This window comes from Emydura macquarii, unplaced genomic scaffold, assembly GCF_026122565.2.
Source record: "Emydura macquarii macquarii isolate MOO-44397 ecotype Brisbane River unplaced genomic scaffold, CSIRO-AGI_Emac_v2 contig_1253, whole genome shotgun sequence".
NCBI lineage: Eukaryota > Metazoa > Chordata > Testudines > Chelidae > Emydura > Emydura macquarii.
In genome coordinates this window covers 75620119-75645524 of record NW_027131390.1, presented here as the reverse complement: position 1 = coordinate 75645524, position 25406 = coordinate 75620119, and the positions used below count along the sequence as shown (strand labels likewise).

At 37.8% G+C, this 25406-nt stretch overlaps 1 protein-coding gene across 1 annotated transcript in view; it reads left to right on the top strand.

Annotated features, from left to right (window-relative positions):
- The window catches only part of GAD1 (glutamate decarboxylase 1), a 43901-nt gene extending 23195 nt beyond the window's left edge, over positions 1-20706 (top strand). The window contains exons 10-16 of the mRNA XM_067549261.1: positions 634-750; positions 1045-1109; positions 4477-4555; positions 8772-8921; positions 11606-11713; positions 12590-12679; positions 15728-20706. Of these exons, the coding sequence (XP_067405362.1) occupies positions 634-750; positions 1045-1109; positions 4477-4555; positions 8772-8921; positions 11606-11713; positions 12590-12679; positions 15728-15901 (783 nt within the window). The 3' untranslated portion in view covers positions 15902-20706. The remainder of the gene's footprint in view (positions 1-633; positions 751-1044; positions 1110-4476; positions 4556-8771; positions 8922-11605; positions 11714-12589; positions 12680-15727) is intronic.
- Positions 20707-25406: the final 4700 nt, after the last annotated feature.

Here is a 25406-nt window from a genome sequence, read left to right as displayed (position 1 = left end):
AAGTGAAGAGGAACCTTCAAAAGTTTGTGCTCCGGAGTACCTATTCTAAATAAACTGCAGCTTGCATATTAAATAAATATATTTTTGTAACTATGCTACGTAACAAGTGGATAGGTATATTTTAAATTATATTTAATGAAGTTCAAAGTCATCTCAGTTTGATATGGCATACAATTTCACTTTTTTTTATTCTACTGTATACAAGAAAGATCAAAGGAACAACATCAACTTAAAAATCACACTTCTGTCTGAATTTTTTTATTTTTATTTATTTACTTTTTGTTTAATATTGTTACAAGCATCTCCTGTAACTGTACCATCATTGAAAGAGATTACAGACAAAATTTGTGTGTGTTAGTTTATTTTGTGCATTTGACAGCACTTTGTATAATCAGTTTCCCCATTTCCCATGTCGCCAATTAGGGAATCAGTTTTCACTGTTGTCTGTGTGGGCCTTTCATGCAGTAACAAGGGAGACAAAAATATTTTTTTAAATAGAAAAATTGAGTAGTAAAATGACAAATGTTGACACAGGGACAGAGGAGCAGTTGAAGTACCTGAAATCACTTTTAAGTATTATTTTGAAATGGACCAGATTTCATATATAATCAACATTTGTTATTTATATTGCAGGGACATGTTCCACTTTATGTAAATGCAACTGCAGGCACAACGGTGTACGGAGCCTTTGATCCAATAGATGAGATTGCAGACATATGTGAAAAATATAACCTCTGGCTCCATGTAGATGTAAGTAACTGAACAATCTGCTAAAATTAATTCTGGTGAAAGAGGATTCTAGTCTACAAATGTTTTGTATTGAATTTAAATCTTTACTATCACACAGTGCTCATCTTTCCAGTGATATTGATTTTAAGATAGTTGCAAATAGATATAGAGCCCTGTCCTATGAATCCTCCACATATTTAACTTCCATTATAAGTTCAGTGGTCAGAGGGTTTAAAGGGCTGGGTACACAGTAAATTAAATTTTATAGACTTTTAAAAAATACTGACTCTTTACTTGTTCTTCCAACACTTTCAGGCTGCTTGGGGAGGTGGACTTCTAATGTCCAGGAAGCATCGTCATAAACTGAATGGAATAGAAAGGTACTGCACACAGTTTATTGGTGCTGTTATTTATTTATGTATTTGTACATGGTCTTTCACAATTGTACGGAAAGACAAAGTTACTGCCTCCATGAGTTTACATTGTAAATTAAACAGAAACAATACAAACAATAATAGGTCATGCAGGGGTTGAAAACTGCATTGGAAAGACAATCAGTGATGGAAGGCAAAGTGAAAGTTAAGTTTTAAGGAGGACAGCGAGATTATTTAGCAAACAGGAGGAGCAGAGTCAGTTCCAAGCATAAAGTGTAACTTCAAAGGAGGCATAAATCTGGAGTTAGAGAAGGTAACAATGGGAAAACTAAAGAAAGAGGACAGACTGACCTGTAGGAAATTACACTTAGGCTGGGCTGGGCTTTGAGAATAAGGATTAGAATGCTAAACTTGGAGTGGGAGGAAAAAGAAGAGGAATCCTGGGAAGGTGTGTGTGTGTGTGTGTGTGTGTGTGTGTGTGTGTGTGTGTGTGTGTGTGTGTGTGTGTGTGTGTGTGTGTGTGTGTGTGTGTGTGTGTAAAAGGGGGGAAGTGTCATGATGTTGTTTTAATTTATGAGAATCCTCACCTGGAAGCTCTTTGCAATCACTTCCAGTAATTATTGAGACTTTATTCTAGCTACAGATAAATCTTCTATAAATGAGAGCCAATGATAAAAACATCAACTAGAGGGACACATGGTGGGACCACTTGGCAGCAGCTTTTAGGGGCAGATTTTCCTTCTCCATGGCTGAAAAGGCCAATAACAGCTGCAGGGCTGATACCATTCCATTATCGGAGGGTAGAAGGATGTGTAGAGCTCACAGAGGGGGTTTTGCTCTCCCTGCTGCTGTGGCAAAGCATCACAGAGTCACTGCACTTCAGTGTGTAGGGGACTTCGGAAGTGTGGTTGGTGCTTCCACAAGTACACTGCTCCAAAAGCTATTTACTCTTTACGGCAGTAAAGACCTTAACCTACAGATGTTAATAGGTTTATAGTCCTATGTCTCTTGACTCACCTGCTCCCACTGGATACTGCTCTGTCAGCAAGGACTGCCCATCTGGATGTAAATCAGAAAAGTGCTGCATACGCAGACAACATATAAGCCACACCATTAATATGTGCAGGATAGCTGAATCCCCACGGAATGCAAAAAGGCATGTGAGGTAAAATCTACCCATTAGCATGACAGCCAAATTAGCATGGAAAAGCCTAGCACAAAATTCCTTCCATACCCTAGAGGCAGTCATTTCTAATTCCCAGGACACAAAGGTAAATATAGTGTAGCACAATAAAAGGAGACAGTGAAACATAAGCACTTTCTTGTAAAAGCCAACATTTCCCAACAGTGCGAAATTTAGCATATATAGCAAGTAACCGTTCAAAATAGGATAAAGAATGAGGCTGGTGGGTGTGAAAATAATGTGAACTCTCCAGGTGCAGAGATCAAGAAAGCAATATGAAGCACCTGGCAGGGAAACCACAAAGCAACTGAGCCACACAAACCCAGGTCTAACCAGTTGACCAGCCATTCATATTATGGTAGTAGGTCTGGTAAGGTGCTATAGTGTCAAATTCTGCTCTTACACTCTGTTCAACCCATTGGTAAACCAGGACGGAATCTGGCACACTGCTGTTGACCTGAGGTCAGCTGGGGCTACTAATTAAGTCCTAAAGCTAGGTAGTGACTGAAAACAGCAAGTCCCAATGGGTGCTGTGATTTCTCTCATCATAATAAACCACATTGCTCTGCAGTCCCGGGGAGAAAACAAATGCTGTATAACTGATTGCCGCAGGTCCCAGCTGGGATCTTTTAGATTTGGTATGCCCAGAAACACATACGCACTCTGAATGGCTTTCTGCCATGGGATCAGGACCTGAATGAGCTATCCAGCATGCCCTTTTACTGTCCAATTGTGCAGAATGGCGTCCTGATGTTAAAATCCTCCTAATATCCCCCCCCTTTTTTTTTAACATATCCTGGGAAAAGTACTTAAAATTCTCTTTGCATGGCCCTTTGAAACGTTACAATTTGATACTGTAACAAACACAGATGGTAAATTGAGACCATATCTCTCCATTTGAAAATATAACAAATACATTTTACTTCCTAAATATTTCTTCTAATATGCCACTGAACTTTTTGAAAAAAAACACATCCCATATGAAGTCTGGTTTCTATGTAGAGAGGCCAGATTGTGCTGCATGCATGCAGGGCCTGTATTGGACTGCATTACCCAAAGGGGAGTTCCTGGAGGGACTATGAGTTCCCATGGGTGCAGGATGACCACACATGTTGTCCTATTCCTTTGGCTGATGTGCTCCATTGTCTATCCCTGAGGCAGCTCTAGTAGCAGAGCCCACACTTGCTCGGTTTGTGTGCTTCCCAGAATGCAAGTACTCTGATTATTTCTGGCCCTTGAGAGGGCGATACAAGGAAAGAAAAAGATTCTTTGAATTGTCCTTCCCCACCCAGTGTGTACCCATGCAAATACCATGAAAAATCTCACCGATACCATCTACTTTTCCTCTTTAAAGAATCTAAAATACTTAGATACACAAGGGGATATTCAGTAGTTAATTAGATAGGATGGAGAGAGCAGTAGCAATAAGGCGTTGGTACATTTTTTCTAGGAGTACCATGAAGCTATCTAGAATAGTGTCTTTCAAACACAGGACATCTCACCAGCTTGGGAAGTAAATTAACTGATTTTGCACATCCACTGAATCTTCAGCCCACCAAGTTTATATATTATACGTTTGACATGCACTGTAAAGATTTTTATAGCCTCTTAACAACCTACATGTTTGACAAATTAACAAGAAAAAGACCCCTTAGAGCTCTAGCTGGAAATGCGGGTAAGAATTAGCAGTTTCTTTTTCTACTGGAATACTATAACAGCACCAGCCATTTAGCAGAGAACTGTAGTTACCTGGTGTGTGAGAATGTCTCCATAATTCCCTGCCCACCAGCAGGTACTTTGAACTAATCTAAGCTGTCCTGCTGTTTTTGTTATTCCTGTTAGTGCTGTCTCCAGAAGGTGATTATTCTGGGAATAAAGTTACAATATCAAGTAATCAGCATAGTTTGACACTAATTAGTTGACATTAATTACAATATCAAGTAATCAGTATTGTCTGACACAGTAATATCAATCCTGGAAGAACTGCTTTTCTAGGCAACACATCTGGAAAAGGTGACATCCAAGACACTGATACCCTCCATAGTTAAATCAGTTAGACAAAACACCTAACCTGTTTAGATCCCAGACAACTTTATGGTCCTGATTCTGCTGTCACTTACACTGGCTTTATACTGGGGTAAGTTTATCTTTGTTTTCTATATCTACTCTGAGTGCATAATTCTTTTGCAGAGCCAATTCAGTCACATGGAATCCACACAAGATGATGGGAGTTTTGTTACAATGTTCAGCCATTCTGATTCAGGAAAAGGTCTGTTTTATGTTGTTTGATACTCTTGCGATAGAACAATTAGTAAAATAGACCTTGAGCATTTTAGTGCATGCTGCCGGGCCCATTTTTTTTGTAGGCTTCTTTCTGCAGGGAAGAGATGGATAGATTTGGGTTTATTTTATTTCAAGGTGAAAGGAAATACTTTTTCCTTTTTCAGTTTATGGTTCACACAGTAAATACTATGGGGCCAGATCCTCAACAGCTCCAGTGATGTCAGTGGAGCCATGCTGATGTGCGCTAGCTGAGGATCTAATCCTGTGTTTTCATAAAACATAGTACATGCACCCTGTGACTTGGTAATTGGACACACGTTAGACTTTAAAAATAAACAGCAAACATTCTGCATTGCACAAGTGGCTTAAGAGTTTTAAATCTGGTTGGAAAGCAGCTACATTACTTTTATTCTACTCCAGAAGCAATTTTAGGGCTGATCCTTGAAGTTTTTCCATTGTCATCAATGGGAGCAGGATTAGGAGCCAAATACCTCTTTTTCAATATGTGAATATTATCATCTACGAGCAGGAACATTTTAATCTTTCTAATCTCCTTTAATTTGTCTAACTACCCATTCTTGGAAGTCGGTAGTTAGAGAGGCAGTGTGGCGTAGCGCAGTGTTTCTCAATGACCAGTCCCTAGACTGGTGCCAGTCCCTGAGATGTCCCTGACACAGTTTAGGAAAGCAGCAAGCTGGTCCCTGGTATCAAAAAGGTTGAGAAACACTGGTCTAGTGGATAGATCATAAGAACCGCCATACTGGGTCAGACCAGTGGTCCATCTAGTCCAGTATCCTGTCTTCTGAAAGTGGCCGATGCCAGGTGCTTCAGCGGGAATGAATAGAACAGATAACCATCAAGTGATCCATCCCATCCACCATTCCCAGCCTCTGGCAAACAACAATCACTGCCTGTCTAGATCTGCATGCGGTATTCAAAATGTGGGCATACCATGGATTTATAAACAAGCAATATAATATTTTCTGTCTTATCTATCCCTTTCCTAATGATTCACAACATTCTGTTAGCTTTTCTGACTGCTGCTGCACATTGAGTGGATGTTATCAGAGAACTATCCACAATGACTCCAAGATGTCTTTCTTGAGTGTTAACAGCTAATTTAGACCCCATCATTTTATATGTATAGTTGGGATTATGTTTTCCAGTGTGCATTACGTTGCATTTATCAACAGTGAATTTCATCTGCCATTTTGTTGCCCCGTCACCCAGTTGTGTGAGATCCCTTTGTAACTCTTTGCAGTCTGCTTTGGACTTAACTATCTTGAGTAGTTTTATATCATCTGCAAATTTTGCCACCTCAGTGTTTGACCCTTTTTCCAGATCATTTATGAATATATTATACAGTAATGGTCCCAGTACAAACACCTGGGGGACACCACTATTTACCTCTCTCCATTCTGAAAACTGACCATTTATTCCTATCCTTTGTTTTCCTATCTTTTAACCAGTTACTGATTCAGGAGAAGACCTTCCCTCTTATCCCATGACTGCTTACTTTGCTTAAGAGCCTTTGGTGATGGACCTTGTCAAAGGTTTTCTGAAAATCTAAGTACACTATATCCACTGGATCATCCTTGTCCACATGCTTGTTGACTCCCTCAAAGAATTCTAGTAGATTGGTGAGGCATGATTTCTCTTTACAAAAACCATGTTTACTCTTCCCCAACAAATCATGTCCATCTATGTGTCTGATAATTTTGTTCTTTACTATAGTTTCAACCAATTTGCCTGGTACTGAAGTTAGACTTACCAGTCAGTAATTGCCAGGATCGCCTCTGGAACTCTTTTTAAAAAATCGGTGTCACATTAGCTACCCTCCAGTCATCCAGTAGAGATTTAAATGATAGGTTACATACAGAGTTGTCCCGAGGGTATGGCGAAGCGGGGTGATGTCCCAGGGCCACCTGCTTTGTGGGGGCCCCACTTCATGCCAGGACCGGGCAGCAGGCTGGTGGCTGCTGCCAGGGTCCTGGTTGCGTGCCAGGACCAGATGGGAGGTGAGCGGCTGCCGTCAGGGTACCAACTTTGTGCTGGGACTGGCCAGGAGGCGGGCGATTGCAGCCTGCCTCCCAGCTTGGAGCGGAAACCAAGCGGGAGGCGGTGGCTGCAACCTGCCTCCCAGCTATGTGCCGAGACTGGGCGGGAAGTGGGTGGCTACCTCCAGGGTTCTGGCTTCTCCCCGGGCCCCGCACCACCCTAGGGACAGCCCTGCTTATATATCACAGTTAGCAGTTCTGCAATTTCACATTTGAGTTCCTTCAGACCTCTTGGGTGGATACCATCTGGTCCTGGTGAACAATTATTATTTAATTTATCAATTTGTTCCAAAACCACCTCTAATGACACCTCAATCTGGGATAGTTCCTCATATTTGTCACCTAAAAAGAATGGCTCAGGTTTGGGAATCTCCCTCACATCCTCAGCCATGAAGATCGATGCAAAGAATTCATTTAGTTTCTCCTCAATAATCTTATCTTCCTTGAATGCTCCTTTAGCATCTTGATCATCCAGTGGCACTACCGGTTGTTTAGCTGGCTTCCTGCTTCTGATGTACTTAAAAAATGTTTTGCTGTTACGTTTTGAGTCTTTGGCTAGCTGTTCTTCAACTTCTTTTTTGACCTTCCTAATTATATTTTTACACTTCATTTGCTAGAGTTTATGCTCCTTTCTATTTTCCTCAGTAGGATTTAACTTCCACTCTTTAAAGGATGCCTTTTTGCCTTCAACTGCTTCTTTTACTTTGTTCTTTAGCCATGGTGGCACTTTTTTGGTCCTCTCACCATGTTTTTCAATTTGGGGTACACATTTAAATTGAGCCTCTATTATGGTGTCTTTAAAAAGTTTCCATGCAGCTTGCAGGGATTTCACTTTTGGCACTGTACCTTTTAATTTCTATTTAACTAACTTCTTCATTTTTGTGTAGTTCCCCTTTCTGAAATTGATGGGGTGCTTTGGTTTCTCCCCACCCACATAGAAATGTTAAATTTGATTATGTTATGGTCACAGTTACCAAGCGGTTCAACTATGTTCACCTCTGACGAGATCCTGTGCTCCATTTAGGGATTAAATCAAGAATTGCCTCTCCTCTTGTGGGTTCCAGGTCTTGCTAGTCCAAGAAGCAGTCATTTAAGGTGTCAAGAAACTTTATCTCTGCATCCTGTCCTGAAGTGCCATGTACCTAGTCAATATGGGGATAATTGAAATCCCCCATTATTATTGAGTTTTTTACTTTTATAGTCTCTCTAATCTCCCTCAACATTTCACAATCACTGTCACCATCCTGCTCAGGTGGTCGGTAGTATATCCCAGGTCAGCCATGACCTGCTGGGTGATCTTAGGCAAATCATGTCATCGATCATGTCATCAGTTTCCCCAACCATAAAATGGGGATAATTGTCTCGCTTTGTAAAGTACTTTGAGATCTAAAGATGAAAGTATAGTATACAATACATACTTAAAATAATAACTCAAAACATGAGAACACTGATTTTTTCTTTATATTTCTGTGTAAATCATATGCAGTCAAGGAAAAATAGTATTAATAGTCGAGCTAGTGAAGAAGTAGAACAGTTCTTTTTCTTTTCATTGTTAAAGCATCAATGCTAATACTTATTACTGATGTGCGTAGTACCAGAGTTGGGCCCTAGAAGATGAAGTCTTCCTCAACACTTTAAGATAAATTATGCACCAGAATGAGCTCACACAGTCTCACAATTCAATATAAACATATAATGACAACGAAAATAATGAAAAATTAACTCTCAAAGTCTTATTTTCTAAGAAAGACAAGTCTCATATCCTAGAATCCTGGAATATAAGGCAGGAAAAATTTGTTTGGAAGACTAAGAATTCAAATACATTTAGGCTTTCATTTTCAGTAATATATTTTTAAAGCATTGTTAAAACTTATTTTTATCTCAGTGTGATATGCATTCAATATCTCAGCATGATATGCATGCAGTCTCACCACTTGAATAATCAGAGACATCTAAATGACCAACCTGAGAGCACAAAATTGTGTCTACAGCTTGTGCCCTCAAAAGCAGGTCAGTATCTGAAAATTTGGTCCTTAAAAGTACAATTCTTCTATAATATATGTTTGTATATATTCAGTGGATATATTTACATGTGTGTTATACATATTTCATAATATGTATTCAAAGATATGTTTTTCATAATAGGGTATACTTCAAGGTTGCAATCAGATGTGTGCAGGATATCTGTTCCAGCAAGACAAACAATATGATATAGCCTATGACACTGGAGATAAAGCAATACAATGTGGTCGTCATGTGGACATTTTCAAATTCTGGTTGATGTGGAAAGCTAAGGTAAACAATAAACATCCAATTAAAATGACTTAGAAATATATTTAATTCATTTGTAAGTTTCATGTAATAGAGAAAATACCTATGTTGTTTCTTTAAAAGAGTTGTTTGGACTTTATGGAAAACTTAGAAAATAAAGCTTGCTTCTGTGAAGAGCTTTGCTTGACAAAGGACTGCAGGATTTGTTCCCAAGGCCCTGATACAGCAAACATTTAGGCTTATGCTTAACAGTGAAGTCAGTGGGGTTACTCATGTGACTAATGTTGAGCACGTGCATAAGTGTTTGTGGGATCAGGGCCCAAATTTGCAGGTAAACATATTTTCTTCCTGTTAATACTTCTTACTTTCTTGCTCTCTTTTTCTCTACATGAAATTGTAATACTCTGTGGCCATTCCTGAAGTGCTTGGTCAGGCAAAATTACCTAAACAGGTGATTTAATTGAATTAGGTGGCCACAGTCTAATCCTTTATAAAATCATAATTATCACTGTGGCACTCTCCAAAATTATATAAAGAAGATTTTGACTTCAGAGGAGGATTGAGCAACAGAAGCAGCAAACTTCTGATGAATAAAAGCTCCCGTTTATTACAAATTACTTTAATATTAAAGAATGAGGGAAGTAAATAACAATTATGATTCTATATTTCTGTTTTTTAATCCAAATAATTTTTAAAAATTTTCTATGAATTATCAGTGTCTTTAAAAGTACTGCAGCAATAGAAACCCAACTGAATAAAATATTAACATTTAGATTTGCAAAAGCATGAAGAATTATTGAAACATCCTAAATTATCTTTTCGTGTGGTCATTTTACCAATTACTGTGATATCCAACACAGATTTGGTGGCAGTTCTGAGTACACTGAGAGCCAGTTCTTTCTCCAAATCAAACCCTTTTGGGGCTGCAGCCCAAGGGCATAAATCCATCTTTGATTCATTAAAATTGGGCTCTGACCCATAACTTGAAAATATTATATGTATCATACTAATCACATTTACTAACTACAGAGTCCTGTCAAGTCTGAGTCACCCATAGATTAGCTGGCCTTCTAAAAATCAGCATAGCACAGGTGTTTTCAGTGCCTTTCCTTGACAAAACCAGCACGCTTATTCTGTCCACACTGTTGCACTCTCTTGGTAGGCCAACCTCACTACAAACATTCTCATTGGTGGTCAAGAGCCATTTAACTCACCAAAAACAAGCATGAATACAGAACATGTGTGAAGACCTAAATCCTCCTCTGTCAGAGGGAGGCTAGAGCATCTATATAGTGTGTAGAGAATCTGCTTGCCAGTCACTGGTGCAGAGAGGGGGAAGAGGAGGAAGACTATTGTGTTTAATATTACTATTAATTATTTGTGTTGTTTTAGTGGCTTAGAGCCCCTGTCATGGAATAGAATCCCATTGGACTAGGTGCTGTACAAGTACATAAAGAGTTTTCAGTCCCCACGAGCTTACATCTAAGTAATAATGTAATAAGGGCCAAATTTGCAGTTCAGAAGTAAAGCAGGATATTTGTGATTCTTCATTAAAACAACTTGTAGATCACAGACCACGTCACAAAATTCAACTGAAGAAATTCAAATTTCCACAAAAATTGAAGCGCTCAGACTTGGCATTTTGGCTTCTCCCTTTTGTAAATGCAGACTTTGTCAAAGCTTTCAGCTCTGAGGTTTTGGATTGGACCCATTTCTAGTAAATTGGATGTTATACTGCAACAACTGCCTTTGGGTCACTTTTTGGGGAAAACGAGATATTGGAAACTGTGGAGGTTTTCCTTCCAGCATTAATAGCTACCAAAAATTAGCACAATTTTGCCTCCAAGAAAGACAGTGGGTTTAACACGATAATTATCTAAGCCCATGAATCACCTTGCAAATATTCTTTCAGTGTGAATTTTATCTAAATACAGAGAACCTGCTCCACAGATGGATAATGAGGGTTGCATTAAGAGCTTCACCGGTGCTGAAAGGTGATCTGCCATGGGGAAAAATGTGTATATGCCCTTTTATACCTTTTCAATGAGGCACAAAGGTGGTCTGACTTTTTTCCAGGGTTTGGGTTTTTTTTCTTTATTTGTCTGAAGGACTGGAGAACTGGTGAGATTATAACTTTACAAAAGACCAGCTAGAAAAGTGAGCAACTAAAGAAAGGGATTTTCAGTCAAACTATTCAAAATTCTTTATTTGCTTTCTACCTTGTTTTTCTTAATGCAAATTCCCAACAAACAGATGGGAGAAAAGATTTAACATCTTCCCCAGTTCTCTAGTACTCCTGCAAAAACAGAGGAGCCAAGACTTAATATTTCTGATATTTCTAAGGCAAAAAAAAGCTAAAAAATGGATCTTTTAAAAAAAATTTAAATGACCTTTATTTAATTAATTAATTATTTATCAATCACCATAAATAGCATTCCTTTAAAACAAACAAAATAGTGCACAAACAAAATAGTAATTCTTTTGTAGGTCACATTTAACCATGTGATTTCACCATTTACAAAATAAGTTGCACTAAAAGTGTTGTTTATTTCTATGATCATCCTTTAACTTTGATTTTAACTTGAAAAATAATAGTCCTATTAGATATTTTATTTTCTGTCCAAACCTAATTACTAGAGATGGCTAGACTGTGCAAGGAAAGAGAGGAAACCAATCTTAACTAATAAAACATTTTCTTTTTAAAATAGGGTACAGTAGGATTTGAAAATCAGATCAACAAATGTCTGGAATTGTCAGAGTACCTCTATGCTAAAATTAAAAACAGAGAAGAATTTCAGATGGTTTTTGATGGAGAGGTAAGTCATTACATAGAGCAAAAATATTTTTCATTTAACGTGACATCTGGGAACCGAGTTTGTGTACTTTTCTTGGCGCAATCTTGAAATTTCTGTAGGTTTCTCAAGAGTTCATAGTTATGTATGAAAAAGAACAACATGGCCACTGACATCTTGCCCAGACACATACTGTACTTCTATGTGGATTTCAGTTATAAACACAGGATTTCTTTTCTTTTCTTTTTACTGTATTGGGCCACAAGCTGAACACTTCAGATGGTATTTATCAACAAAGAGCTAGCTTCCCATAAGAACTGATTTGGCTTCTCAGATTAGGGCATGAAGATTGCCTTAATACAGCCTATTCATGCTGACATTCCAGATGTTGTCACCCCTGGTGGTCTGAAAGCTGAGATCTCTACTACCTCCTCTGCATAAACTCTTCTTTGTTAGGATAATGAGCACACTCTGTCTCTTCACTTACTAAGAGGAGGAAAATCAGTTTTCAGTTAACAAAAGACAGAACTATCTGTGCAGGATATCACTGAATACTACTGGGGGATGTTGGCACTGGAATCTTGGAAGAGAAATCTTCTTAAAACTACATAAGTGTTGAACAATGTTTGTACTTCATCAGCATCCTAGAATATTGTAAAAGGGACAATGCATAGTGAATCCAAGATGGCTGTTGCAATTAGTCTGAAGTAGCAATATGATACATAATTTATTGTTTCTTAATATATAGAACTAACAGCCTTAATAAACTGTACGGACTCCACTTCTGGAATAAAATATTCAATAACAATTTATTATCCTTTAGGCGATTGGTGTGGGTGAGTGATATTTTCTTATTATGCTTATTCACTTAAGATGTTTGTTTGTTTTTTCTTTTTGCAGCCTGAACACACAAATGTATGTTTCTGGTACATTCCTCAAAGTCTCAGGGGCATACCAGACTCAGAGGAGAAAAGCGAAAAGTTACATAGGGTATGCAGTTCACATTACATGTATAAGATATTGTTTAAGTTATAAGCCAAAGGGCTTCATTTATCTAAAATAACATATATCTGCATGTGCTGATTTATGAGCTTGATTCTGATCCAGGTTTCCAAAATAGAGCTGATGGAAACTCAGGATTTCTGTTTAGCAGGAGAAAGGGGAATTCTGTAAAATCTTTGTTCTGGAAATGCCAACACATGGTATTTCCAAAAATAAATATTTCCCCTTGGACCCTGGCAGCTGCTCACTGAGATTGTCATGATTCTTATCATTTTCACTGCTGCTCTTCAGTGATGGACAGATGTGAAAGTGAGAATAATAATGTCCCTTCAGTCCACAGCTGTCAGGTTTTCCAGGGTCTGTGTCTTTGGGCAGCTACACCATGCAGACGGCCCAGGGCCAAGGGACCCCAAGGCTTCCAGACTCCTAGGTCAGCTGGCTCCCTGGGATGCCCAGTTCCTGGAGCCTTGGGAGCTGACAGCCCAGAGAGCCATTAGGTCCAGGAGCGTGGAATCTCTGGGATCCAGGGGCAGTCTTCAGGGCCCAAGCTGTGAACCATGGAAGCCTGGGCTCTGCAGCACCTCACTAGGTGAGCTGGCAAAACCCAGGCAGGTGATTAGTCAGTTGGTTGGATCCCATACATTTCTATGAAACACTTTGGGTACAACAAATCAGCATTTTCCAACAAAAACCTATTTCACTGGAAAATTCCAGACCAGCTCTATCCCAAAGTTCCATGTTATGACTGGCCCCCTGAACCTTGACATTTGTTCCACTTCCTCTCCTGTTCTTATTGGGGCTGAAATTATATTTCTCCTTTGGAATCAGACATGGAACATATATAGTTCTCCTCTGTTATGTATTATTCATGTAGTTCCAGAAGTGTGCATTTCACAGGCATAGGGTGTTGGAAGCAGGGGTGCTGCTTCACCCCTAGCTTGAAGTGGTTTCCATCAAGTACAGGGTTTACAGTCTGGTTCAATGGCTCTCAGTTCCCCAACTCTACAAGTTGTTCCAGTCCCCCTGTTTAAAGGCACGTCCGAAGACAAGGTCCATGCTCCTAACAGAATAGATAACATAAGGCGATGGAGAATGGGAGGCAGTGAAAAGCAGCGTGATAGCAAGGTGAAGTTGGAATCCTATAAATTCCAGGATTTTTTTTTAATTAATTTATTTAATTTTTTAGTTAACACTTCTCTGTGAGAAGTGCTAGGCTTTAGAGGCCTTGGGGAGAGATTTGTTTTAAGGAATGACTTAGTGGAGAAGGTGGAAACATGCAGGGAGCTGGGACAAGGAAGAAATTTCCAGGCATTTAGGACTGTATAAATGACTTAGAGACGAGAGTGGGAGAAGGACCCAAAAGGGCTGTTTCATTATGTAGAAAGAATGGGGTGAACAGAGATGACATTGCAGAGGCTACAGACAACATTGCAGAGGTTAGGAGCTAAGTGATTCAGTGCTTTGAAGACTAGGATGAGGAGCTTAAATTTGATGCAATAAATATGGAGAGGCCAGCAAAGGGATTTAAAGAGGGACTGGATGGGGTCAGAATGGCAAGAAAAGTATATTGGTGTTGTGGCAGCATTTTGGATAGTTAGGATTGGGGCAAGGTTAAGAATACAAGAGACAAAGAGAGATTACAATTATCAAGATGAGATAATCAGGCCTTGACCAAGAGTTTTTGTGGTGGGAATAGAAAGGAGAGAGCAGACTGGGGATATCGTAGAGAAAGAATCAGCAGGATTTTGTGGCAGCATCATTGTCGGGAAAGAAGGACAGAGAGGAGTTAAAATTACTTGTGTGAACCTATGGGTCAAGGTGAATAAAGGAATTGCTGACAGTGATAGAAAAGAGAAGGAGAGAGGAAAGTCTTGGAAGAAAGATAAGTGTTTGATTTGACCATGTTAAGTTTGAGCTGGTGAGGGGACATTATAAGACATCAAGGAAAAAGTTGCAGAGATAAACACTGGATAGCAGAGGCTAAGTTAGGGGTGGAGAAGTAGTTCTGGGAATCATCAGCTTACCTCACCTGTGTACTATCTTGAGCTTTCTCAGGTAGACTCCTGACTGTGCCCCCCTTACTCAGGTGGAGTACCACTCAAGATGAGTAAGGGTGGCAGAATCTGGCCCATAATTAGGAGAGGAAAGGCAAGGTGCTTTATTGATTGACAGCTACCGGGAAACTGTTAAGACTTTGATAGAATTTTTTTTGTTGAAAGTGAAAATAAAGAAGTGAATTGTAGTAACTGGATGGTGCTGTAAAAGCAATCTAAATGTTGCCATGATTTTAAAAAAAAACAGTAGAAAGTTTTCTTTATATATTAGGGCTGGCTGAAATTTTTCCATCAACATTTTTTGACAGAAAATTGGAGAATTTTTTGAGTAAACAAAAATTTTAATGGAAAGTGTCTCCTTTCCTTAAATTTTTCTGTTTTCATGTCTTTAATTTTTTTATGAAAACTCTAAATTTTCCAATGAAAATTTCTACATTTTTTTTTCATTTTTGTCAAAATTTTCCATAGAATTATTTTCTTGACCTGTTCTAACAATTAATGATGCACTTTCAGAGTTTGTCATCCAAATACTGAAGCACTGAGAAGTTGAAAGTGAGACTATAAATCAGAGTGACATTGGATTTGTTACTTTTCGTTGTCCAAACTATAAGAATTGCAATAATTAATTGAAGGATAAATAGTGACACATTAATTTAGATTTGTAAATTATCCCAGTACTCTAAGATGTACCCTAAGCTTAATAAGGAAGACTGTTTGCTTAAGCTATGGTTTATAGGTTGACCATATAGCTACTAATAACATCTTAGAATATTAAGTATGGAAGAATTTTTAACATCTAATTTACATATCACTCTCTGTCTGTGTGTTTGTGTGTGTGTGTAAAGCATTTTCTTTCTACAGATATTTTATGTAAAAATCTAACTCTGGTGTAATTGCTTTCTTTTCTCAGTTAAGAAATATAATAGCTAGTAAAAAAGGAAAAAGGTTCTAAATTTCTTTCCTATTTGTTTTAATCATAAAGGTGGCACCAAAGATCAAAGCTCTGATGATGGAGTCAGGTACCACAATGGTTGGATATCAGCCACTAGGAGATAAAGTCAACTTCTTCCGAATGGTTGTCTCAAACCCAGCGGCGACTAAGTCTGACATTGACTTCCTCATTGAAGAAATAGAAAGATTGGGGCAAGATCTGTAATATGTTTGGCAAACTATTTATTTCTCTAGTCTACTGTTTTCCAGCACTGGCTATTTTTATCCAGTTCTGCAGAACACACTTGAAGGAAATTCCCTTTCAAAATGTTCCACTCTCCTAAGACACTCAAAAAAAAAAAAAAAATCTGTATGTTACTGAAACATATATGTATTGGTAGGTCATTTTACTGAAGGAAAATATATTATCTTGAAGTGTACTATTGATCCTTATTTTAGCCTGTTTATTATAGTCAGCAGGAAACTAATAAGTATTAAAATAGAGAATTAAGAACTCTGCACAATATGTATGTACAGTATATATATATATACATATATATATAAATGGTTATGAACTTAGAACTACGCCACAGCATGTTTTCCACTTTAAGAGAACTAACTTTTCCTTCAACAGTTAATGATGTGGATAATGTGCTGCAGATCAGTCTACCAGGTACAAATAGCTGTAAAGGAACATTTTTTAAAACATAGATTCTTAGGAGCTAAGGAAAATGTTTAACAGTATTAAACCTTATTGTTGGTGCTTCTCTCACATATAAAAACAAAGGATCCCAAAAGCACCGCCCAGTAAGATAGTTGTATCTCCCCTTTAGTGTCATATCAGGGGATTAATAGTATCAGAGTCATTGTAACAAGTATATTATTGCTGTATTTTTAGAGATTAATTTGTGTAGATTGTGTATATTATTGTTAAATGACTTTGTGAAAAGGAATTAAATGTAATAGTTTTACAGCAAGATAACTGTTCAATTCTAGGTATATGAAATATTTGCTTATTTATATGCAGAGATTTACCATGTTAAAGAGTTGTCTTGTATTTTCTTCCATTTGTAATGTATCCTATTTATATATTATTGAAGTTCTAAATAATGTTTATGGTATTTTAGTGTATTTGTGAGCCAAAGAGATGATACAAAATATTAGTTAACACTTTCATTTATATAATAGTGCCCTTAAAATAACAATTTACAGATAATTTTACTGACCATTAGGAATTCTAACATTGTAGATAGACTCTAGTATAATTAAATCCCTTTACTTTAATAGACTCTTCACCTTTATTAATTGTAATGTCTGCCTGTATGTCCTGTGCTCTGAATGCTTTTCTAGTGAATATTGGATTCTAACCAAGGATCCTGTGCTTCTGTTGTAGTTCAGGACCAATCTCTGTGACTAGTTTAGCTAAATTCTGTGGCAAGATTCCTGAAGGTCGGCAGCAATTCTGTGAGAGTATTAACCAGGTTCATTAATGTTTTGTAGAAGGGGAATTCACTATATATTTTGGAGTTTACAGGATAGAAAAAGAAAAACTCACCACAGAATGTTTAAATATAGCTGGCTTGTCACCATAGTTTTAACCAATCAGATATTTCAAAATATAGACACCCGAGTCATCTGCAGCCCATTCAGTTTTTAATTAGCTAGGTACCGGTAACTCATTCTACAAAGGACACGGTTTTGTACTGGCAGAACAGCAAAGTTGTGGAATCAAATAAAGGCTCAATAGTCCTCTGTCTACAGAATGACTATTGTGGTGATAAATGAAAACTGCTGATTCAAAATCTTTTCAAATATGCTGCTATGGCTATTGTCCAGGAAAAACTCTAATAAGCTACTTTTCTCTCAACTCTGAAATATAATTTAATCACATTAGAAATATTCTATTAAAGAATGTAAAGAAACAGATTCTGATTTAAAACTATAGCAATACTCTTCCAAAAAGTCCATCATACTGTGTTGCTTTTTCATTTATTTAGAGGGGGTGAGACACTCGCCACCTCGCCAGCCCCGTTTATGCTATGTGAACAGGCTTCAGTGGCATGATGGGCCCTAAAATCCTTGGTTGTAGCCAGAAGAAGATTCCTCTAGTGCAGGCAGTGCAGAAGTCACATGTAAGGTTGCCTTTTGAGGTCCTCATCCGAAGCCCCGGCTTAGTAGGCATGCTGGGGGCAGGGCAGGGGAAGGGAGGAGTGTGTCAGGGACAGGGCCACATCACACAGCACTAAGGAGATTCCAGACATCACTGCAGCTCATAGGGCAACCCAGGGAGGCAGACATAACTTACACAGGTCCCTGGGATCTTTCCAGCCCCTGGAGCAGCCCAGGATTGGGAAGGTGCAAAGGTGACTTAAAGCCACCGTGGCCCCTTGGGCCGCAAATTCTATGCTGTGCCTGTTAGAGGCACAGCAGAGTTTCACTCATGGTCTTAAGAGTAAATACTAGCTGGAAATCCAAAACACCATGTCTAACCTCTCTCATATAGCCAGGAGAGCCTGTGGCATTTTGACATCCTATGGATGGAAAGATTGAGAAACCCATTTCAAGGATCTAGCATTGGTGGGTCCCATCTAACTTCCAGGTCCAGAGTTCTAATTCTGATGTATAAGCACTCTGTGCTTCTACCTGTCACCAGGACTCTTCCAAAATTTAAGGAGATGATTTTTGGGTAGATATCATTCCCAAGCACTGTTTTCTTTCTTTTCCTAGAGACACACAATACCTCTCTCCTCCCTTGCCCTCTTTAGAAGCCTTTTCTTGAAATCCATTTTGTTATGACCTTATTGCTCACTGGAGTCAAGTTCAGAGCTTGTTCCACTTTTGTGGCTCTCTTTTTGCCTCCTAACTATAACATACAGAAAATGATCCAAATTATCCTCCTCAAAATTTTATGACTATGAAGCCACCCAGTAATCTCACTAGCACAGTTGTCCTTCCAGTAGTCTCATCTCCTTAGGGCAATGTTTTTACTTCATGCAGCTAGTGCAGATAGGTGGGCCATGCTTTTATAGTCTTGAATTTTGACCGTCCAGAATAAATATTCCTGACATCTTCCCTTCTTTGATGCTAGCATCTTTGGTATAAAAGTTAATGATATAAGGTTTGACTTCTGCTACCATGGAGATTGTCAGCATCAATATTCATTTTGACTTTAATTTTTTTTTAAATCAAATGCCATTCTCTATAGAGGCAGGCCATTTCTCATTAAACTTTAGAGTTCTCCTATTCTCAAGGCTGTTCCCAGGTATCCAGAAAGGAACTCTTTTTTTAGAAAGAAAAAGCCTGGATTCATATGTGAAGCATAAGCTTACGGATAAGATCTTTCTCCTCTGAATATTCCACTTTATGCAAAGACCTGCTACAGAAGATTGCAGCATCTCTCTTACTCTTCACAGTGTATGAAAAACATTATGAACTATGCTAGTCATTGCCAAGACATCTGACTAATGACACAGCCTTGAAAGGAGACTCTACTTCTTCCACCCACACACAACTGCAACCTCTTGTGGTTTTTCTGATCAGTTTTTAGCTTAGAGTTTCTGACCCCCTTCATTCCATCACTTGGGGAGTCTCAGTGACAGTATCACGGGAGATGTAAGATGATGTCTTCATACTTTACAGTCTAACCCTAAAATCTTAACTTTCTGTCCCTAGCATCCAGATTCTCACCACCTTATACCAATAATATTTTTCGTTTCTATTTGAAGAACTCTATACACTTTAAAAACATAAGAGGAAGGTAAGTAGTAGTATCCCCATTTTGCAGTCTGGGAAAAGACAAAGAGGTTAAGTGATTTGTCCAAGGTCATGCAGCAGGTCCTGGATGGTCCTGTGATGTGGCTGGGAACAGAATCTCGATCTCCTGAGCAGTGTGTAAACTGTGATTTGACTACTAGAAAATGCTTCTTTTCCATTTGGCACAGCATCTTGCTTTTATCAGATCAGAAACATCGGGCTGCTCTAGCTACTGCCAACGATAGTTTGCATCTAGAAGTGATAATAATATATATCCTGCTGCTATCACAGAATCATGAAATTTATCTTTGAGGTGCTTTTCACAGCCATGAGTGTTACATTTATCTTCATATGGTATGTATGCAATGTCTTTTTGGTAGTAGTGTATCTTAGTTATGTGGTAAATGATACCCACAGCCAGTTTCTGGTGTATTCCTTGTGATTGATGTCAACCATTAGGGTATTTACCAGTCATGTCTGCCCACAATCACCAGCACAGGGTCCACATTTACCCCAACTTGGATAGCTGATTTACCAGAGCCTTATTTAGGGCATGGCCAGGGTCATCCATGAGAGAAATTCTCTCTATTTCCCTTCCAGTAGGCAATCTTCATCTGAGTAATATTCTGTGACATCTCAAACAAAGACCTCTCTGGTGCTCTCCCATTCTTAAATTCACACATGTGTGGGAGATCAGAAAGTGTGAAGCCGTGGATGAGGTGACTCATTCCAAGAAATAAAATTACATGTGAGTAATTCAGTTTTCCTGATGTAATGAGTTGGTAATTTATACTGAGGTTATGATTTCTTCCTTATTAACAAGCACTGTAGTATTAAGAATTCAAAGTATTCAAATTCAAAGTGAATTCAAAGTACCATGACCAATGCCAAATAGGGGAAAGATGCCAAACTGGAAGTTGTTGCTTCTGTGTTTACTAGCTGATGTTTAGATCTGGAAAAGGATAACCACTGGACAAAGTAAAGCAGCTATTGATTGTAAGTAGGAAAAGTTCCAGTTTCAGTTGTTAAAGCCCCTTTTTGGAGAACGTAGCGAGATTCTACCATTCATGGCAGACAGTTAGAACCAGGATTCTTGAGAATAGCCCAGAATTTTAAAATAATCATTTATTCAGGGTACAACATGTTTTTCAATGGTGACAAATAAGAAGAGATTTTTTAAACAGAATCTCTGTGTTTTGTGGCTAAAAGAACTGTGAAATTATAAAAACGATATGCAATGCAATTTTAATTTTTCAATAAAAATTTATCTTAAAATTGTTTCATTTGTCTCAGATTATTTGTGAGTTCTCTGCTTTTCCTCAAGTATGTGAGACATGCATCTCACAGCAAACCTTTAACACTAAAAACAGTGACCCACATCCTAAGGACATGACACAGCTTTTAATCATGAATTCAGTGGGAGGTTGCATGCATGCAAACTGAGTAAGAACTTCAAAATTTGGCCAGATATGAACGGAATAATAACATTTTACTACTTTGCAGGGATTGCGACTCATCTGGTGAAAAGCATAAAGCAGAAACATCTCTTCATCTGCTACTGCTTATTCAAGCAAAACTCACATGAAAGTAAATGAGTTAGGTGTGACTAAGAGGAGGTGGATCAAGCTCTTCTGGAAGACACAGAGCCAAATATTTGCTTTTCACTGCTATTTAATATGTGGATGTATTTATAAAACTAAGATCCTTGTAGTAGAGGACATCATGCTCCCAATCATAGGCCTCCAATCCTGCAAAAACTCACATATGTGCTTAACTCAGTTATTCTTATGGAACAGTTCCATGGACTTCAGTAGGACTATTCACACTGTATAAAGTTAAGCACATATGTAAGTGTTTGCAGGACGAGGGCTCTAATTTTTTTATGCAATCAAAACTGCTATTGCCTGGAAGAGGAGTTTTGTGTGTAAAAGAAATACATGATCAGGGTTTTGTAAGTGTGGGCTGGAGTGTTATGTGTATTTACTTGGGTCCTGATTTTGCAGCTACCTGACCCTGCAAATTACAGTGCCAGACAGCACTCACACACAATCAAATGCAAGATCAAGGGCTCCCTGCTCATATAGGTTCAGTCCTATAAGGGACTGAATGCCCGAGGCCTGTTCCAGAAAAGCATTTAAGTGCTTGTTTAACTTTAACCACATGAGTATTCTCTTTGAAGTCAATGCAACTACTCATGTGTGTCGTGTTAAGTATGTTCTTAAGCATTTTTGTTGGGTCAGGGCTAGAATGCTCAACATCTTGAATGACGGAGCATTATAATATTCAGTCATTTATAGTTAAATGATTCATTTAAACAAATGTAAATTAGTTTTACCTTTTTATGTTGCGAATGACATGAACAAACTTTTTTTTAAAAAAATTGTTTCCTAAAGATATACATGAAAGACCCAATCCTGCAGCCACTGAAGTCAATTATAGTTTTTCTATTTATGTCAATGGAAGCAGAATAAAGTCCCTCATAAGTGCAACCCAATGGGAGTTTTGCTAACATAACAACTATAGAATGGGATTCTAAATCAGAGCTGGGGAAAAAATGTTGACATTTCTATACTGTTTGTAAAAGAATGCATTGTCATGTACCAAGGTCACACAAATTCAGAGTTTTATATCTAGTATCATATAATTGTTAATATCATCCACAACTTGTATTTCAATGAGTATATAATAGTTGAGCAAAAGACTAATTATATTTTAATATCATTTATGTGTTATACATAGATGTAAAATACCTGCCATGGAAAAGAAATACAGAGAGTTGGCAAGAATGCCATAATTTAGTTCAGTGGAACATAGTTTTAATTGGACTTGAATTAAGCATCATAAATACAAAAGAGAAGACTTTTCCTGTATAAGACATATATGAATGTGTGGCAATTTGTCATAAAATTTCTTAAATACTATATTGCATGTATAAGTTGAACAAGATGGTTCAAAAAGTTAGTGTACTTTTGGTTAATGTATTGTATTCTATGGCAACCTACAGTCCCATTATAGGAGTCTAAGTAGTTTTAACACTTTCCTTATGTATGCCACTGAAAAATAATGGTGCTTTTGAATTAGTACACAAAATAATAAATGTATTTTCTTCTTGCATGATAATAGAAAAATGCTTTAAAAATATTGCCTTATGTATAATCTATAGCATGATATTAAAATTTGTGTCAATTTATTTCAATAGCATGAAAACCAAATTAGATTTACATAAACTTTGAGGTTGCTTGTATTTATATGCTAAAGTATTTAGGACTTGTTCTAGTTCTGATTTATAGGATTATATAAAGCAAACAGACAGAAGCAGTCAATTTACACTACAAATAAGTGTTCTAAAGGTTAATATCTAAGTGTAATACATAAAAATGTAATATAAAGCACTAACATAAAATAATTATTGCATTATATTTGAGAATATTTTCTTCCCACAAGAATGTTTAGGAATGATCAGCTAATGCAGAGTCCTGGTTGACTAATAAAATGTTAGCATCAAATTCAGACTGTTTAGAAGTGGGTGTATCTTCATTAAAGTCAAGAGAATTGCATCTGTTTGCACCTGGCCTGAAAGTGTCCCTTAGTGTTTTATGATTTTCAGTTACAACCTCTACAATAAGGATGGAGTTATTTGAAACAAGAAGTACTTGCAATGGGAAATAGCAACTTACTGAAGAACAAAGAGCAAGTAAGCTGCTGAAGTTAAACTGAAAAGATGCAGCATCAACAAGAAACGAAGGTTAAAAGGAGAGCTGCACAAGGTGAAGTGATTTTGGTTTCATTGGAGCGTGATTAGGGATCAGTATTCTGGACAAAGCAAGAATTTCAATTACAGTTAGAAAGAAAGAGAGTGGAGGGAAATAGGTTTTGCAATGGATTCAGTAAAGAAAGAAAAATCTTGCGCTCTGTTCCTTTAGAGCAGTCTCCTGAAGAAAGGATGAAGGTTCTCAGTACAGATAGACATCAAAGGTATGGAAACATATGTTACACACCAAGATTTAAAATGTTTTAATTTATACTAGTTAATATATGCTAGTGGCCAAGTGCAATTCTTACAGACTAAATATGTGTGTGCATATAATATAACATATATATAATTAATTGTATGATCTTGGCCAGGCTGGCTATGCCTTCCTCCAGGACATATATGATAAGAAAGTACAATTTTAAAAAATTTAAAATTAAGGACAAGACATAAAACAAGTATTCCATCAAGAATGAAATAAATAATGTTATTTTATCTATGAATATATATGTGATGAAATCTCCATCACCTGAAATCTTTAAATCAAGATTTAACACCTTTCTAAAAGATGTCTTCTAGTTCATCCAGAAATTGTGAATTTGATGCAGGAATTATTAGATGAAATTCTTCAGCCTGTGTTATGCAGGAGGTCAGATTAGATTATCAGAATGGTTCTGGTTTTAGAATCTGTTAATCTGAAGTTTAAGATGCTTTATAAGGCCTATAACTTGCCTCTGAGCCAAACTCCCAAAGTGCTTTGGCGGTCATGCTAAGAGGGAAAATAGCTTACTAAGAATTACCAGAAAAGATCTGACAACAGTTACAAGAATTGTTAGGCAAGAAATATTATTTTTAGCAATGTACTAAGTAAGTACTCAGTTAGCAGACTTAATATGCTTCCCAAAAAGACAGAGGTAAACTGATGTTCAAATGTATTGGAAATGTATGGGTAAAAATAAGATGTCTAACTGTAAAAAAAGAGGAAATAGTAAAAATGAAACTGTAAACAGGTTGGCTATGAGAATGCCAATCCATAAGCCAAATTCAGACCCAGACAAAGAGTACAAGCTATGTGTCACCAGCTATAGGACTGGTTCTCACAGCTTGTGGTAACTATACTCTTTATGTCATGTGCTAATTAACAAATCCAATCAAGATGACTGATCCTGAGGTCTCTTTACTTACTGAATACATTTTAATCTTAATAAAACTCTTATTGGTAATAAGACTGTAAAGGAAAATATATATCATCAACAAGGGAGATAGGAAATGGAATAAAGATGAAGTCTAATGGCTAAGAAAGCCTGTAGAAGTGTAAAAAGTGACACTACAAGTAAGTGCAGCAAATGCACTTGTCCTTGGATTTATATGAACTCTGAGAGCTGATGATCCGTGTATATAGTATTTCATTTTATCTGAGGCCCAGTCCAATGGAAAGGTGACACCATCAAAAGCTTTCTTATCACTGGAACATGAAGCAAACCTAATTATCTTAAATAAAAACTAGAGACTGCTGGGCATGTAAAAAATCTAAGGTAAAACAGAGCGAGAAAGGTACAAGACAACTGTCATCCAACGCCTTGTTACCAGGCTGAACGCTACTTCTCTGACCATTGTTATATCTTTTTTATTATTGCACACATTAGAAATCATGTTCGCTGTTTAACATATTGCCCTGTTATGCAGAGCATGAGCTCTTCTTGGTGTTCTACTAACAAGGGAAGGACCTGTTGGGCAGACTGAAGGCAGCATGCCTGTGGGGAAGTTCAACCTCTATTCCCATGGTCATAGAACTAGGATGACCCTTAGCTCAAGCTGGAGTGATTAGAGCAAGGGGACTGACCCAGGGTCTCCAGCTTTCCCGTTGGGTACTCTTACCACTAGACTCCAGAGTCATGGACTTGTCCTAAATGACTTAAATAGTCATTGGGCCAGGGTGAGAGAATGGCTGTGTAGTCCAGTGGTCAGGGCACCCGCCTATAAAGCAGGAGACTGGGGTTCAGTCCCCCTGCTCCAATCAGTCTTTCATTTTTTATCCAGAGTGCAACAGTTTCTAACAGAAGAGACTGAGGGAGTTTCACATCAGATTATTCCCATAGCTCAGCAGTTAAAATATAGTCCTGAGAGGTGGGAGACCCCTATTCAAATCCTTATTGTATCTCACATCCCAGGTGAGTGCTTTAACCACTGGCTAAAAGTTATAAGGTGGGCATCATCACCTCATCCT